The sequence below is a fragment of the Mugil cephalus genome, chromosome 15 (genome assembly GCF_022458985.1).
Source record: "Mugil cephalus isolate CIBA_MC_2020 chromosome 15, CIBA_Mcephalus_1.1, whole genome shotgun sequence".
Taxonomy (NCBI): Eukaryota; Metazoa; Chordata; class Actinopteri; order Mugiliformes; family Mugilidae; genus Mugil; species Mugil cephalus.
This window is the reverse complement of record NC_061784.1, coordinates 13,995,062-14,013,508: the sequence shown is the minus strand read 5'-3', so window position 1 is coordinate 14,013,508 and position 18,447 is coordinate 13,995,062. Positions and strand designations below refer to the sequence as shown.

The window sequence follows — 18,447 nt, the reverse complement described above, 5'->3', positions numbered from 1 at the left end:
CAGTACACAGTTTATTAGAGGGTCATGCTGTGTATCTTCATCTCACAGTAATAAAATCCGGTACAGGGACAACTGGAAGTTTCCATGTCAGTGTCGTATTTGTGTATCTTTTTCTTTTCTTTTTTCTTTCTTTCTTTTTTTTTCAAATGGCGCCGGTCAAGTTACACTCGCTCTGAAGCAATCACCAATTTTTACCAGTTGTTATTCCCATTCGACAGTGCATATGTCATTATGTTTCTGTTTTCCTCTATATATTTTTCAAATTGCACAAAAACCACACTAATGTGACAAGAAAAGTTATGTTTAACTCAACACATAGTCAATGAGTTCCACCACTCCACCAACCAGTGTCAGTGTTTCCCATTCGGCATGCTTTTTTTATTCTTGGGGGGGGAAAAAAATATGTTGTGTTTATTTGCATACAAACGAATCACATTTGAACAGGTTGCTCGACCTATTTTTGGTTCTACTTTGACTTCCCCTGTGTCTGGTCTAACTACCGACAGTATCACTTCATCTTTCACAGGCCACAGACATGAACTACGTGTCCTGTTTTCAGATACACTGGAAGGCCTTCAAGTGGTAGAAAATCAAAGACCAAGAAATGACACACTTTTAACCTCTGTCTTGAGAAGTAAGTTATAAAGATGTTCCTAGAGGCAGCGTGACATAAACACTTAGACTGCATGCACTGGAGTTGCCAGACAATGTTCTGCTGAAGGTACATGCCATTGTGTCCAGAGTGCTTTTAAATAGGTTTGACAATAGGTCATAAATCACACCTGAACGCCCCCACAGACACACAAACTGGATGTGACACGCGAAAGTGACATATTGTTTTTCTGACCCTGTGGGCTTCGCATTGTAGACATCGCTTAAGACTCAAAGCTTTGACCCTGTGACCCTGAAGGCAACCATTAGAAAGTTTCCCTAAAGGATTTAAAACCTCTGCTGCGCCTGATGTTTACAAGAAGAGAATATTGGAACTGTGACACGCAGGCCAGAGTTCAATAAACTGCCATTCGATCGTTTGCTGTTAAGCCTGCCAAGACTTTGCCCTCGCTGCTCAAATGAAGAGCGAGTTAGTTTGCAGCAAGCTTAGACGCTCCTTTTCTTCTGGTGAAACATCAGGAGGAGCTGTTAGGAAGTGTCAGTGGCCGCTTTGCCAGTGTTTGCAGGAAATATCCTGCACATTGTTTTTCAATTACAGGGAAGTGAGCCCGGACAGGCTGAAAGCTAACTGTACAAACATGTTTTATTGGTGGAACATTGTTGCCTGCAGGAGAAAATGACCGTACTGTATGTCCAGCAGCTTTAACACAAATGGTTTTGTGAAACAACAAAGAAGATCAAAGTAATCAATGTGAATCCTGTATGCTAATTAACACTAAATTAGCTCATGTCCATGATTTATAGTCTGGGTTAAAGCATGTGAACCCCCACAATGTGTCGCATTACCCTTGGATGAACAATAAAAAGCTAAATATTCAAGTTTATTGCCATATTTTTTTTTTCACATTTCTCAAAGTAGACTGAATGTAGTGCATCCAGACCTGGCAGTGAGTGGCTCTAATGTCCAAACATATACTACCATATACTGCCACCTCTTGGTGTTTCTCTGTAACTACAAACGATGAGTCTATTCAGGTCTCTTGTATCTATTAATTCATCCATTTATCCATAACTTCAGGATGAAACCAGATTAATATATTTACATTAAATGTGTATTTCAAGAGCGTGTAGCCTAATAGTGTCAAAATCTAAAGTAAAATATCTGCTGGGGGTTCATTACTTGGGATTTTTAAACTAACTAGAGTGAAAGAATAATGAATCAAAGACTAACTGCTTATATGTGATTTATAGGATATTTTATAAGAACTGGCGAAAGCATTTTAATTCCGTGTAGGCCACATGAGACCAAATTCCATTATACATTATGCTCCATATTCCTATTTGAAATTACCTGAATGTAACATGAACAACTCCAAACTTTAAATATGCTTTGCCCAAACACAGAGCCGTTACAATTAAATCCCACGGACCCATAAAAGCTTCACATTCAGGCTTAGTGTTCAGTTTTTTTCTCGCCGGCAGTTCGGAGTTCAGACGCTGCTCGGCGCTCTCACACCGCTGCGAGAGCCCGTCCCGCCCGGCGAAAGACGCTGTGACAGCTCCCGAGTCCGTGAAAACCTCTCCGGAAACTCACCATCCAGCATTTCAGCCTTGACGCCGGAGCGCACGGGCGTGGATGCGTCCGCGGAAGCGCACTGACCGAGCAGGGCGGGATGGACGCATCTGCACCAGACCAGAGATCCAGCAGTGAGGCAGGAGCTGCAGACGCGAGGGGCAGCGTTATATCCACAGTTTCTTTTTTAATTCGTGCTTTTTACGCAGGGGTGGAGAGGTACCGTGTGACAGTGTAGTCTAATCCGCTTTACGGGAGGAGCAGGGAAAGCCCTCTCCAGACTGAGACAGGGAGTTGTTGGAAAGGTCGCTTTGTCACATTTTTTTTTTTTTTTTTTTTTTTTTGTCCTGCTGAGGCTTAAATTAACTGACTGACACAGACTCTCACTGAAGCTGCTGGAATTCCACTTGTCATCATGAGCAGTTCGACAAATGGTAAGCAGTGTGTGTGTGTGTTTGTGTGTGTGATTGTGCGTAATCAATAACACAGCGTCCTGGGAGGCTTTAACGTGAAGTAGACATAAACAGTCCCTCACTGTGGTTAATGATCAGTGACTCACTTATTGGAACTGTATTTCATCATGCCAATACTTGCCTCTTTATTTATCAGTGGAGTTCAGACACATAACTGATATTGTGTATTGATGAACGGCAGCTTTCATCAATATTTCCATCACTGCCGGTTGTGCGGCCACTTCTGAGTTCTGTCTTTGGTCCTGGTAACAACCAGGGATTCCTCCACAGGAGAAATTCCCTCAGTCACACGTCCCAGTCCTTATTTCGTCCTCTCATTATTGCTCCTCCCAACATTTCCAGAAATGAGTTTTTGTTGTCAAGTGAGACATTCAGGAGACTCTGTGACAGCTCCTCAGACATCTTGAAGAGCGAATGCTCCTATTCTTTAAAAGACAATAGAGCACATCTTTGGGTGACACATATTAAAATGCCTTTGTCTAAATATAGAACCACGCACAAAGCAGCATCTGTTTTACCAAAGAAAAGGGACACTTGCTACATTAGACGTCCTGCAGCAGCCTTTCGGTTTTATTGCTTCCACCTCAGAGAGATATTTAACCCTACAGGAGCTCCAGTGGGGTTACTGGTACAATTAAAGCCGTGTGAGTGTAGCGGAGGGGCCCCGGCTGAACGACTGTAAACCCCCCCCCCCCCAAATCTCCCAGAGAAAAGAAGAGGATTATCTTTTAGCTGACTGGTTTGGTTCACAATATGGCAGAGTTTATTGTGTATGTGCTTTTTTTTTTTTTTTTAATCCATGCGGTTAAACAACAAGGTTAAAGGTCAGACTGAATATGTGAGGCTGTCAAACGGTGCGGGATAAATGGCTTATCCGACTCCGGAGCAATTTAAGAGAGAGGCATCTTAGAAAGGGTTCGTGTTATAGCAAAGGTCATTACGAGGAGAATTTTAAAAAGTCATGGCAGAGCGATATCATTACAGCCTCTAAGTTTAATGACATACAGCAGCATCAAAGACATTCAAAGGATGCAGTTGAGTAAAAAATCAAAAGTTGATTCCTGACAGACTGATTGTTTCAAACATTCTTCTTATCATAAGCCCCTCCTGTCCTTTGTCTTTCTCATGTGATGTTGGATAAATGTACCTGAGTATAAACTGACTATTTAAGTAAAACCAGATGAGTCAGTAATCTGTATGAATTTCTCGAGGGTTTTGGTGCTGGAATCTTTTCTTTTCGTTTCCATTTGCAGTCCTGTTCGTATTGACCAGTCACGTTTGAGCGGGCTTTGATTTTATTTAGGTAAATGGTCCATGATGAGAGCAAAAGAGGCAGAATGCATCGTCATACCCTGTCTTCCAGCCACCTTACACTTAACATTAGTCAAGCAGACGCCTTAAACAAATGAGTTATGATTATTTAAAATAGTTAATTGAGAATATACCATCAGGTTAAAGACATAGTCTCTTCATTCTTGTATTTAAAGTCAGATTTAAGGTTGTACACCACAGGCACACTCAGCATTTTTTAATAACATAGAGAAACTCAACATGGCTTAGACTTAGACAGACTTTAGTGAGCCACAAGGGAAATTAATTGGTCATAACAGTTTAACTGTTACAAAAAGATGAGCTGTTATACAGCTGGATAGAGTTTGGTATAAAAGAAGTTCTCTAGCGTTCACTATGGGAGCGGAGCTGAATCAGTCTGCTTGAGAATGAGCTCCTCTGACCCTCTATGGTTCTTCGTAGATCTGTTGCAGGAGTATTCGCCAAGCTAAATATTACTGGTTAGACTGTGAACAATGGGCAGAGTGCCAAGAGTCCTGGCCCAGATACTTGTTTTTATTCGAATAACCACTGGCTAGCCGGAAACACTGGCCATTGCCCGCAGAAGCCAAGTTGTAATCTCATCTGATCATCGTCTATAGCAGCGGTTCACATACCGAATACGATATATTTTGTTTATGCATGGTGCGAGTCCTGGTGAAGATGGAAAGGTCTGAAAAATGAAGTGGCAGAAGGAGTGGACTTGCACCTAAAACAGGTTGCTGAATGAGAACGAAAAAAAATGTTGTGCACAGACTACAGTTATTACGGTAGCCGGTCGCACTGCTATTGACATTATATACGTAGCAGTTTAAATATTTTTTAAATATGAATAAATATGTCCAGTTAAATGAAACCGTAATTGTCCCTGTTACTTATTTCCATCTTGGAAAAAAAAAAAAAATATATATATATATATATGTCTCCGAGCTGTAAATATCCCTGGATTTCCACATCAGCAGACAGTGCTAACATGGGGCCATGCAAATCTATTTTTACTACTAGTGTGGGATTATTCTACGTTTACTCATCACCACAGTAAAATACTCCATCCTTAGTCAATCTACTGCATTCATTCTTCTCTCAACCGGTAGAAAATGTTGTGAACACACGAACATGCATGAAAAAACAAATACCTTGATACACATTTTTGCTCATACCAACGAGCCTTAGCGGTTTGTGACTTTTGGGGGGTTTTCTGGGTTTAACTAATAAATTCAGAGTGAGATGGTGAGATGGCAGATTGCTTTTAAGGGCTTGGAAAGATTGGGAGCTGCAGCTGTTGACAGATTTTGTCAGTTTTGTTTTTACGGGATGTTGCCTGTCTGTTGGTCTTCAGTATCCGGACACAATCAATGCACAACAAACGCACATCCTGATTAAAAAAAAAAAAAGTACAGTTAAATAATACGTTCGCCGGATTCGCGTTCGTCGTTTCCAAGAACTAAAACGACGTTCTAACCTTCTAATAATAACGAACACCGACACAAAAATAACACATTCAGTCTCTCAGCCGTACACAGGTGGCTCAGATCTTTCTATGTCTGTTCCTCCAGTCCTCGTGATGCCATCTGGCTACGCAACCGGTGCCAGCTACTGTGATGGTCACACACACACACACACACACACACACACATACGCACACTCTCACTGATGAAACTATTTGTTAGGATACATTTTTGTCCCACTTTTACCTTTCTATCTCCCGTTTATAGACACAACTCCCTCTTTGTGTCTCTCTCCTGTCGTCATCAGCTTAACCTGCGGACATGTTCTGTTTGGTGCGATTGCGTAATACTCCGGGACGCAGCGGCATTAACTGTAATGTAATTGAAATGGGCAGAATACAGCAGAGACGCTGCTCAGACTGTTTGATACGCAGCTGACTGTGATAGTTGATCAAACCGATCACTGTCAGTAAGTGGAATCTGTTCATTGTTCACTGGTCTTTGGTTGTATTGTCCTGCTGTGATGACAACAAATGAAAGTCCCACATATACATTTGTGTTTCAGACGGTGAGACAGAAAGAAAGGACTCGTTTCCTCTAGAGGGATTTGAGTTTCATAACAGAGGATGTAATCCCAAAAAAGGCGTTTCTTTTGCGTCCCGAGTACGTTTGTCATGTTCTGCATGCATGACGGGACTCAAGATCAGTTTGTGCTTTGTTGCAACGTGCATAAGACACGAGTTGCGATTTACGTTGCAGCTCTTCAAGCTGAATGTGTTAAACATAAAGACACGTAGAGGTGTTAGAGGAAGGTTCATGCGAATTTGTAAATCATTATAGGAATTAAAGCAAATTTATCCTGTTGCAACATTTTTTGAAAGTATTGTATGAAATTCAGTAAGTGACGTTTTTATCTAAATTCCACCAGCAGTTTGTAGGTATATGCATCGATCAGGCATAACTTATGACCACTGATAGGTGACCACCTTGTGACAATTCACTGTTCTGCTGGTAAACTTTCGGACCGGGCATTCATTCATGTGGATGTTAGTTAGACATGTAGCCGTAGCAGCAGCCACCCCCCAACAGGATGCAACGTGACACAGAGACACAAACAAAAACAGTTTAAGAACAACTCAAAATCATGAAAAACAGCACAAGGTGTTGACCAGGCCTCCAAATTCACTAGATCCTAAACTGATCAAGTATAATGTGAGATGATCCACTGAGGGCCCCTCCCCTCAACCCATAGGACCCAAAGGCCCCCCCTCGACTAACAACATTCTGTTGCCAGACACCACAGGAGGTGGTCATAATGTTATGCCTGATCATGTCTGTCTCGCTCTTAAGCCACCACCTTTTAATGAATGGCTGTAAGTCGTGCTCCCTGGCAGAGTAGGAGACTTTCCAGGAGCCACTACCAGTTACAAAGTCACTAAACTTTCTTCATCTTCTGTAAACCTTCAGCTCAGTGTGTGTGTGTTTGTTTGTGTGTTTGTGTGTACATGTGTGTGCGTAGGATTAAACGTGTCCGTCATTTTTTTCTGACTGACGTTTCCTCTCTTATAGATCCACCAGCACTGGTTGCGTTTCTGCAACATTATGCAAATGCCCACTTAATTTTTTTGAGATGAAAACATGTGCGCTGAGATTTCATAGACACATCTAACATTCGTGGATCCGATTTGTTTATGTTTAATTAATAAGACAAACTGGAGACACAGTTTTCTAACTCATTAAACATTAATGCTCGTGTTTAGCTGCCACATGTTCCTGCATCAAGGCACTGATGGATAAAAAAAAAGAAAATGGAATGCATCAAATGCATCATCTTTCAGACGCAGATGTTTCATATTTGTCAAGGCTCCTTGATCAGATGATTGAGTTCAGTTGAAAGGAAGACAAAACGATCGGACTGGAAATGACAATAAGTGACGTGTCTCTGATCCTCTGTTCTCTTCTCGCAGCGGTGCAGTACCAGTCGGGTCTTTACGGAGGAAACAACAACAGCAGCTCCCCCATCACCAGCCGCGGAAATTCACCCATTGTGTGCGAGCGCTGTGGGGAGGTTTGCCGCGGGGAGGTGGTGCGCGTCAAGAACACACACTTCCATGTTCACTGCTTCACCTGCCAAGGTAAAGAATATCATCTGCCACTCGCACACAGTGTTTCACATTGGTGCACAGGTTTTAATGTGTGTTCACTCAACCCACATCAGTTTGCATAATTAAAAATTCAACACCAATATTCAGACAAGGAGGAACCAGAACAATTAAATCACTTTTGTCGTCACTGAAACTGAAGCTAAACTCTGGTGCTACCACAGATGTAGCCAGTTGTGAAGTGCATTATATAAGAGCACAAAAAGAAATACAGTCATGCTGAAGAATCATTAACTGGAAAAAGTTCCTGCCACTATAGTTCAAGTGTGAAGTGTGAAGATATTTTTGATTTTTTTTTAGTTTTGATTAAGACTCTCAGCAGCCGCTACAACTAAAGTCCATATAAAGTGCACAGCCTCACATTTTCTTCTTGTTTGCTTTCATTTTAAAGAAGTTTAGAATTTTGAGAAACTTATTTGCCTTCTTGCGTGTGAGCTTAGCTTAGTATAAAAACTAGTAGCAGGGGGAAAACAGGCATAGGCTGTATATAAAGATGGCTGAAACGCCCCCTGGTGTCAACCTCCAACCTCCTTCCTGAAGCTCAGTGTGACGACTCTGGCGGTCGCCACCCTGGCAACTTCCTGACTCCTCTTCAGTCAGTGGAGCTGAGATGGAAGCGTGGCGTGAAATTTTAATAAAATCTGCGAGCACTCGAAGTAATGAACCCACTCTCTTGATTGTATCAGTTACAACATAATTTACCGTACATCATGGGACTGTTTGTTGCTTGGGAGCAGGGACTTCTTGAGGTCTTCGCTGGTTGCCGGGCAACCTGAAGTTACTGATGAATTCACTTGCTCAAAAAACATGCACACACTGAAGTGAGCTAGTCATGTTTCATCTGTAAATTATTTATTTATCTAATGCCACTCATCCTTAAGGGGTCATTGGATATCTGGAGCCCGTCCTAGCTGTCACTGGTTGAAAAGTGGGGTACGCAATAAACTGGTTGCTTTGTTTAGCCTTGTTTAACTTGTTTCATCACATTAATTGAGGACTATTCAGGCAATGAAAAAGTAAAGGGATCCCTTATGTGAGCATGTATAGTATATACTGTATATAGTTGAGTATTTCTTTGCTTGGTTGAGCTCCACCAGTGAGCAGGTGGGGCAGAACGCACTATTAGAGGTCTGGAGTCAGCAGCTAGCTTAGCAGTGCCGTCAGCAGCTTTTCAGTCCGTAGTCAGACTCCAACCAGCTAACCTCCTTTCACGGGCCGGGACCTACACAGTCCCAGAGCTCGACAACAAGGCAAGACAGCACAGTTTCTCTGTTTGATCAGCCCGTAGCGGGGGGGAGGTTTTTCTGCTTTTTCATGGTACGCCATGTTTTCTTTGATGCAGCGCTGTTCAGTGCAGACCTTAAAAATAACCCGACCTGGAAAAAGCTCCTCTGTTTGTTCTGTGGAATGACTGAATATCTGACTGACTGATTGTTTACTCGGCCGATCATTCCTTCTGACAGGACACAGGCCAGATTTATTGATGGGAGTGCCTGTGATATTAAAGTATTTATTAGTGTGGACAATTGATCTTGCAGAGTAAGCTTAATGACTTTTAGCTAATGGACTGTGGGCTGAGAGGTCGTCAGCTGATGAAGAGGACGAGAATCAAATCGTCAGCTTTTAGTACACAGGTGTTATTTTTTTTCTGCTCGTTATCTTCCTCCTCCCCCTCTCTGTCGCTCTCTTGTCTCACGTTCTTGCTTTTGAATGTCAGAGAGCATCTTTGTTTTTTGGTGAACGGCGTGATCGACTGTCTTGTGGCTTTTCGACATTGAAGTTTTATAGAAACACAGAGAGGAGGGAAAAACAAATGAGGCAGCAGCTACAGACTGTACTTAAAAGGCCGACATAGGCACAGCGACGCCACCCACTGGTTTGTTTTGAAGCCTCTAGTTTTCCGCGGAAGTGAAACCATAACTAGACAAGAGGTGGAGGAGCTGGGGATGAGCGAGGGGTGCATCAAACTGAGAGGCTGATGGCGGCTAACAAATCGATGCAGACCAGACATGTCAATGAAGCCAGGGAGCTCTTTGATACTACAGAACAAATAGATTTGGTGAATGACAATAATTACTGAAAAATATGGTAATTGACATCAATTGGAATCCATTGCACTTTAGTAGTGGCTTTGATTTTCAGACCTGGAGGCTACAACCATCATTTAATGAAAAAATAAATGTGATGTAATGACTAGGTAGAAGTATTCAGTGACAGATAATAATATGGTTACTTTAGCCAAATACCAGAAGTCTGGACCTTTTTGTTTTTAATGTTTTTATTAAACTCTCTCTCTTGACGTTTGTGGTTTCGAATAAAAATGTCTCAACAACCACTGAATGAATTTTCATAAAATTAAGTGAAGGATGATCTCGGGATGAACTCAAATGACTTTTCATCATGATTTTACAGCAGACTTCTTTCCTTTCCCCCCGTCACCGCTGCTTTGATCCGTCCGTCCGCGCTGATTACACTCATTCAGATGTGGAGGGGCTACATCAGGGAGGCACATCTTATGTTGATGATGCAAACAGATGAGGGAAGACAGGGACAGGACGGCCGATGTGTGCTGGACGGGCAGATCGATAGCCTCATTGATACCTCCCCTGGGACCCCACCCCCCCTCCACGTCTCATCCTCCACATCCTCATACTTTCACTTTGCTGTCTCCTTCCCTTTCTCCTCACATATGATGCTCATTCTTTATTCCGCTTCCTCTAATCTCTCCCTTGACTCGCTCTTGTCTCAGCCCTGCGTCTAATATAATCCTCTCCTCCCCTCCTCTTTCATGTTTCAGCGATGCACGTCATTAAAAAAAAAAGGACAACACAAATACTTTGATTCTCACCGTGTATGGAAACACTTAAAGTGGAGTTATTATGTCTCTTCAAAGATGGTGAAGAACTGACACCCACTAATTTATGTGGATGGATCGTACAGCTGCAGGTGCTCCATCTCCTAAAAGAATCTAAAGCAGCCTTGTGTTATTCTTCATAGCTGTGTATCTGACCCACTTTGAGATGAAACAAGTTATGTGTTACCAGGAGCACAGTTGTGTGCATTTTATCAGAATTAGCGTACGCTCGGCCACAAAGGCAGTCGCGGACGGCCTGGCTCTTTCTTCACGAGAGACTTCAAGGACAAACCGTGAAGCGCTAACCGCTGTATCAGCTCTGCTGCGCAGCACTCTTTTGTTTGTGTCCTTGGACGAACGCTTGCACACCGGGTCAGCGCGTTGGTGCGCGCTTTCACGCCTGCTTCTGTGCGCGGCTAAATCACAAAGACGAGAGAGTCAACATGTGTATCATCAAGCCTCCAGGAGTTTTTGCCTCTCTTATCCGTCTTCATCAGGTCCTTTCTTCTTAAATCCTTCTTTTCCTTTGCCACTTTCTGTTAATGCTTCGACCCTTTGCCTCTAGCGGTAAACAAACAAATCATTATCTTCTGCTTTCCAGCCAATGCTGTGTGTGTTTGCGCATATGCGTGTCCACACCAGACGCACTGTAATATTAAAGGCTTCAAATCACTGTTAACAGATGTAGAAGTAACTGCGGCTGAACCTGCCCCCCGATGAGAAGCAGAGAGAATAAGTAGGAGGCGGATGACGAATGAAAGTGATGGAGATGAAGTAGAAAATAATGTTTGGGATAAAGGAAGCAGGACTTTTATTCATTCATTTGTGTTTATTTTATCGAATTGTGGCCTGAAAATGTTTCCCTTCTCTACAAGACTTTGAGGGATTTGACTATATGGCACTACATGTTGAATTTTTGCTATAAAACATACACGTTCATATATACACCGATCAGGCATAACATTATGACCACCTTCCTAATATTATGTATAGTCTCTCTTGTGCCTCCAACAGATTTGTGACTCATTAGAGAATGAACACAGGTCTTCTGAGGGTGTCCTGTGGGTTGATGTTAGGGGCCTGTGTGGATCATCCCACAGATACTTGATCAGTTTGGGATCTAGTGAATTTGGAGGCCAGGTCTTCATGTCTTTGAGTTGTTCCTAACCATTCTCTATACTGTATTTTACTATAGAGCTAGTTATAGATATAGACTATATCTGTATTTAAAATCTGCATTTAAATGTAGCTACTTCACTGAAAACTTTCTATTTCTTTCCTTCACTTACTCGAGTCTTACTATATTTTCTCCTGATCCAGAGGCTCCCAAACATTTTCTGTCCTTCTTTGGAAGCAAAAGTCCTGAAGAAGGTTAAACATTTCAGACTGTCAGGGCATATTACCAGGAAACGCCAGCAAGAATTGCTTCTATATATTATCTTTACCTGCACAAGGTCTGTCTCGTACTTAACTTCTCATTTTGCTTTCTAAATAAATCTTCCTGTCTGTGGTACCTGCTGCCAGCATCAAATCATAGTTTATATCACTGATTCATTGATCTAGTTTATAGATGTTGTCATTACAGGACAAACACAGGGGTGAATGAGGTTCATTTTGCTTTGCAGTTAGAAGTCATCAGTCAAATTAAATTCAGAATAGCCGGGTTCACAGCGCGTATGAGGCTAAAATGAATGAGCAAACACAATTTGACCGAAATCCAATAGGCTTTAATGAATTCCACTTGTCATTATATCAGTTGTTGCACTTCCTGCAGGGTAATATGGGATCAAAGGCTCCTTCGCGGGCTGACCCCGGGACGCCTGGTGTCACTAATCCAGTCCTAATAGACAGAAGCTGACTCACTGGAGTCTGGCTGTACTTCACAGTGAGACGGAGTCTGAGCTGAATGACCTTCGAGACGGCTGTAGGTAATATTAATCAACCATCCAGCAGCTACAATCCCTTAAATCTATAATTTAATAAATAAATGCCATCTTCACTTTAATGAAAGTCACAACCTGATTTGCAATAAAAGAGGCGTTAGCTAATGAAACACATTGTTGATTATGATCACTCATTTTGTTAATCACAGAGCAAACTCGTGGATGATTAACTGCCACTGTAGACAATAGGACTAAATCACAGTGCGCGACTCTTTGTCTCTGAAGTGCCAGGTTTCATTTATCTCCTGGAGGAATCGCTTAGTGCTGATTCAGCACGAAGACCAGAGTCTGGATGTAGAAAATCCTCAGTTTGGGCCAACAGGTGGTGTCAGTGAAGCTCACAGCGAGGCCACATGTGCTCTTGAGGTCTGGCTCGATGGGACGTCTGACAGGCTTTTGACCTATTTCAACATAAAGCTTCAGTCAGCAAGTTCAAGCGGCAGCGGGAAGATTTGCCCCGACTGTCCGCGAAAGAGTAAAATGTCATGTGACAACGAGGGAACAATGGATGGCAGCAGGCGGGCACATGCTCATTTATATGCCGGAGGTTCTCCGCTGTGGCATTTTCTTCCTCTATTATAATTACACTGTAAATGTGTCAGATGAAATTCTCAGTTTGGTGGTTTGATTTAAGCTCAGGCTGCATGATACAAACAGGCCTTTTTGTAGAAGTGTCGACAACCGCTGACATTTAGGGAAAATCACTTCCTATGTACTTTCTGTTAACAAATAAGAACGTCCTGATCAAGTTTTTTTTTGCCCCCCGATCCAATACCATCATCATCATCCCTGGAGGTTCAGAAAAGCTTTTCTTATCTTACTTGTATTCTCCTAGATCATCTATGCACCATGTGACTAATAATGAAATAATTAGAGCTGCCACAGTTAATGTATTGAGGAGAGGGCAGAATTTCAAAAATTAAAAATAAAGTCTATTTTTTGTCCTGACATTTTGTCTTTTTTTAAACTCAGCTTTCAGTGTTCGTCGTTGTTGTCTTTTCTTGAGTATACTTGACGTATTCTGGTTTTTGGTTGTGGTAGTTGATCAAACAGAAGAGGTGGAAGACATTTTGATGCTACAGGGACGTGGTTTTGGTTTATGACAGAGCTAAAGTAAATAGCTACAAATGGCTTCAGCCAACGCTGATCTTTTAGTATTTAGTAAAACCACATTATGTGACAAGCCTTGGTAATACTTTTTCTTCAGCTGCAAGACATTTGTTATTGTCAGTCTAATGAAGATGCCCTGATAGCAAAGCAGAGTCAACATGCTAACATAATGCTAACGAATGCTAATGGTTTTGTGGTAACCAAGAGGGTTTTTTATCATGAGCTCACATATGCACAGAAAACAAAATGAGGTGACTGTTCATGGAAATCTGTGAGTTCTAGCGATGTTAGGTGAAGAAATCAAGACGAACCAGGTGCGTACCTGGTTTCTTTAATCTCACGGTAACTGAGGTCATGGTGATAGAGATTATTGACATCTAGCATGATATGAACATCTCAACAAATACCTCGAGGAAACGTCCACAACTTCACTTTCAACCACCGAACTCACCATTCTACCTTTAGCTAGCATGCTAATATTGGCTAGTTAGCATTTAACAGAAACTAGGCTAGTAAAACTCAAATATACAATGAAGTCATCCTCTATGGAACGAGAAAAAGTCTGTAGAAAAAATGAGCCGACAGTCCAGAGTGTCTAGCCAAAGTGTTGTTGGACCAATACTAAGACTCGACTTATAAAATCTCACTAGGGATGATCTTATAGAATTAGCCAGCGTGAATTCAAATGCATGGATCTTTGTCGCTGAGGACAGTTTTTGGAAACAGCCTTTGGTTTCAAGTCCAAATATCCCGGAGATCCCTCTCGAGAGGCCAAGTCTCAACAGCTCCCCCCCTTCCTTGTTTCCCACCAGTTCTTAATCGCTTTGAATTTAGACAGTGATGAATGTGTGAATGCTATCAGCGGAGTGTGAAATGATGAGGTGGACCCGGCCACCGTTCTCAAATGTGCGTCTTTGTTTGAGTCTGTGGGCGACAGAGACGGGAAGAAAAAACATCTTATTGGTGCACTTGAAGCTTGTTTTACCCAGCGTGTATATATAGTCGGGTTCATATTCTTATAGTTGACAGCAGCTTTACCATAGACAAGAGACACACAGTATTATCATAGCATGTTCTTTTTTCCTTCCCTGTATGAAATTCTTTTAGTTAAGCATCCTAAAACTAAATAGTGAGAAGATCCTGTAGTGAAATCATAACACTCGAACCCGGAGGATGTATTCAACGCTTCTTCTGCAAACAGAGGCTGAGATTTCTGCCATGCAGGTGGAAACATTGAACTATCAGTATAAATACAGGCATGAGTGAGTAGGAGGTACATGGTGCCTGAGTATTCTTCAGGAGAAACTCAGCAAAACCTGAGAAAGAAAGGAGAAACATCTATAAGACTAACATTACAAAATCAGCCCGAAATCACTTGTAATTTATCATCTGGGTTCAGAAAAACATGTTTGTGTGTTCACCTCAACAAGACTCAGCTACTTTAAGAATATTTTTATAGTTCTTCAAAAAAAATTAGTTATTTCCTTTCTGGGTCTTCACAGACGAGGGTATAACACAGTGGTTAGTTTATAAAGCATTAAGTTAGTCAAAATTTAACATGACAGTAGTATTCAGTGAATACTATCCTAATAAAAGCCCAAAATGATGACACTATCCCAACTATAAACAACTACCAACAGTGTGGCACATAAAATAAGATTATAGAGATACTTTTGGGAGCAATAGTAAAAATAAGGCAACCACAAACGTGCAAAAATATTTCTGATTTGTTGTGAGACCATGACAGTGCAAATTATTCCTTGGATACAAAGATTTAGCTGAGTGATACTGTTCAGGTATGCAGACCTTTAGGACCGTCTACTGCTGGTTTGGACGTATACAGTTGAACTCTTGTGTTTTTGTTTCTGCCCATCTTCTTCTTTGTTTTTACCAGGCTATCCACAAGATCAGCAAGAAAGGAAAACCCCTCCATCGGAAGAGGCTTTGACCAGTAGCATCTCATTTGAATTTAAAACCACAAAATCAGCCTGTTTAGAACAAAGCTAAAAAACGTGACTTTGCAAATATGGTACAATAAAGGATTTGTGCAGAATTTACAGCTGTAACTTTATGGACATCTTCTATTGACTTGCAAGACCTGCGTTAACTTTTTAAAAAGGGGTTATAAAATGGGACCTTTAAACCCCCTGTTTTCCTCTGCCTTTTATGGCTTTATTCTGTTTGAACTTAATTTAATGCTCTCTTGATTTACTCTTTTAATTCTTATGTAAATATGTCTTAATCCTGCACCCTTTTGTCTGTAATGCCTTTTATGTGTTTTGTAAAGCACTTTAAATTCCCCTGGTTGAAAGGGGTTGGTGTGAATATAAAAATGTTTATAATTATTGGACTCTTGGCAATAAGAGCATTTTTTTTTACTGCTGGCATTCTGCTTATAAAATATGCAGTGAACAGCAAAACCATGTAAATACACAGGACTACGGGGAGTAGAGCATTATATAGTTTAATTAAGTATTTTTGAAGCCTTTTGGTGTGTTAATGAAAAGGAAGTACATGATTCGGGCTCCATGCATATGTGAATAAACATATTCGGTAAGAGTACAGTTCAGTGAAACGCTGCTTTACTCTCTTTATGCCTTCTTCAGCTTAACTTAATGTCTCTCTTTCTCTCTCTGTCTGAGCCACTTAACACACTGGCTGGGATCAGATCAGATCCATTCACTCCGCTGGGTTTAGAGCCATTAGCTTAATTAGAGACCAGACATTCAATTCACTGTCAGATATCTTGATCAGCTGGCCGCCTCTCAGACGTCCAGCCTGCAGTGCATCCAGACTGTAGCACGATGCCCCTCAGTATACCGCAGCGTGTACCCTACCTCCACTGAATGGGCCTCGCAGATTATGTCGCAGTAATATGTGCTGACCTGAGTGGGGCTGAACATTTAAAGCATGACTGATTCAATTCATTCTGTGGACACGCACGATAAAGATCTGGTGGCACTATAAAGGGATTTTGCTTTGTGTAGTCCACTTACACGGTGCATGTTGTTGCAAATACGGTTAAACAAAGCCGAGGCGAGGTGAGACGCTCAGCTACTTGCCAACCGGTGCAAATCGCCTCCTTTTAAACCGCCTAACCGAGCAGCTGAGCGGAGGGCCTTCAGCACAGCTGGACCAGAAGCAATCATTTGGCTGAAGGACTTTGCATTTGCTAAATAAAAGCCATACATCATTCTGTCAGTGCATATAGTAAGTCTGTGTATCTGTGTGCGCTCTTAACGCTCTCCTCTCTCGTGGAGATGCATCTATTGCACAATGCTACCGCCATAGATAAATGTATATAAATATGTTATGTGTATAAACATACGAAATCAAACACATGCAGGCGCGGTGTATGTGATGGATTCTCATTTAAATCCTAAAGGGAGTGCGATGAATTCAATCTCTTTTGTTATATTTCTGTTAATGTTTAAACTGCACAAGTTCAGTTCTTCAAGATACTCTTTAGGTATGTCAGGAAACATCTCAGGTTCATGTGTGGATTTAGGTTTTCTCTCCGTTTAATCCCAGACTGACTCAGTGATCTTCAGATCAGGGCTCTGAGAGGTCCCGACCATCTGTTGTCATCCTCATTGCTCTTCTTTTGGCTTCAGACAGATCTTTGGGGTTGATGTCATGATGCAAAACAATTGAATTGTTTTACATAACAGATGAGATCCTTAGTGTACAAAGTGTAAGCGCGTGTTTACTCCACGTATCCTAATATAGACGGACAACTGAAGCTTACTGTGGAAATTAAGATTACATGGACGCATGCTCTAATCCTCAAAACCAGATTAGATTCTTGACCCTTTAGCGGTCAGAAAGACGCTGCACTGTTACAGTAGCTACTCTCAAACCAGAAGGTGAAACGCCTGCATAAGTGGATTAACACTGGTGGTTGTGGCAAAGCAGACTGACATTTATCGGTTCTCATACATCATACATCAAACATGCGGACGTGAAATTGCTTTTATCAGATTTGTTCCTGTTTGGTCAATCTGCTTAAGTTGTTTCTCTGCTCAGTGTGCGGCTGTGACCTGGTGCACTCGGGTTTCTTCCACCACTCTGGCGAGTACATCTGTACGGAGGACTACCAGCGACTCTATGGGACCCAGTGTGACAGCTGTGGTCAGTACATCACTGGAGAGGTGGTGTCCGCCCTGGGAAGGACGTACCATCCGCACTGCTTCGTCTGCAGCGTCTGCAGGTAGGGGAGGGGATGAGTGTGTGTGTGTGTGTGTGTGTGTGTGTGTGTGTGTGTGTGTGTGTGTGTGTGTGTGTGTGTGTGTGTGTACCGTGCATACGGTAGTCTGATGGGAAGTTAAGAATCATCACAAACTCACAAAAAGACAACAAATGGAACATTATTTTGTCCTATATATTTACATATAGACTCAGTGGCCACTTTATTAGGTACACCTTCCTACTAAAAGGTTGGCCCCCTTTTGCCTTCAGAACTGCCTTAATTCTTCGTTTCATACTTTCAACAAGGTGTAGGAAACATTCCTCAGAGATTTTGGTCCATATTGACACGATAGCATCACACAGTTGCTGCAGATTTGTCGGCTGCACATCTGTGATGCTGTGATGCCCGTTCCACCACATCCCAAAGGTGGTGCTCTGTTGGATTGAGATCTGGTGGAGGGCGTTGGAGTACAGTCAACTCATTGTCATCTTCAAGAAACCAGTTTGAGATGATATGAGCTTTGTGACATGGTGCGTTATCCTGCTGGAAGTAGCCGTCAGAAGATGGTACACTGTGGTCATAAAGGGATGGACATGGTCAACAACAATACTCAGGTAGACTGTGGTATTTAAACCATGCTCAGTTTGTCCTAAGAGCCCAAAGTGTGCCAAGAAAATATCCCCCACACCATTACACCACCACCAGCAGCCTGAACCGTTGATACAAGGCAGGATGGATCCATGCTTTCGTGTTG

General features: G+C 42.0%; 1 protein-coding gene across 5 annotated transcripts in view; it reads left to right on the top strand.

Annotated features, from left to right (window-relative positions):
* The first annotated feature begins 1,812 nt into the window (after positions 1–1,812).
* LOC125021010 (actin-binding LIM protein 3-like) overlaps positions 1,813–18,447 on the top strand; it is a 48,901-nt gene continuing 32,266 nt past the window's right edge. For 2 of the 5 annotated variants that reach the window (XM_047606745.1, XM_047606744.1), the window contains exons 1-3: positions 1,813–2,619; positions 7,403–7,570; positions 17,531–17,714. In XM_047606745.1, the coding sequence (XP_047462701.1) occupies positions 2,601–2,619; positions 7,403–7,570; positions 17,531–17,714 (371 nt within the window). In that variant the 5' untranslated portion in view covers positions 1,813–2,600. The remainder of the gene's footprint in view (positions 2,620–7,402; positions 7,571–17,530; positions 17,715–18,447) is intronic. The other 3 variants (XM_047606747.1, XM_047606743.1, XM_047606746.1) reach the window with 3 other exon arrangements.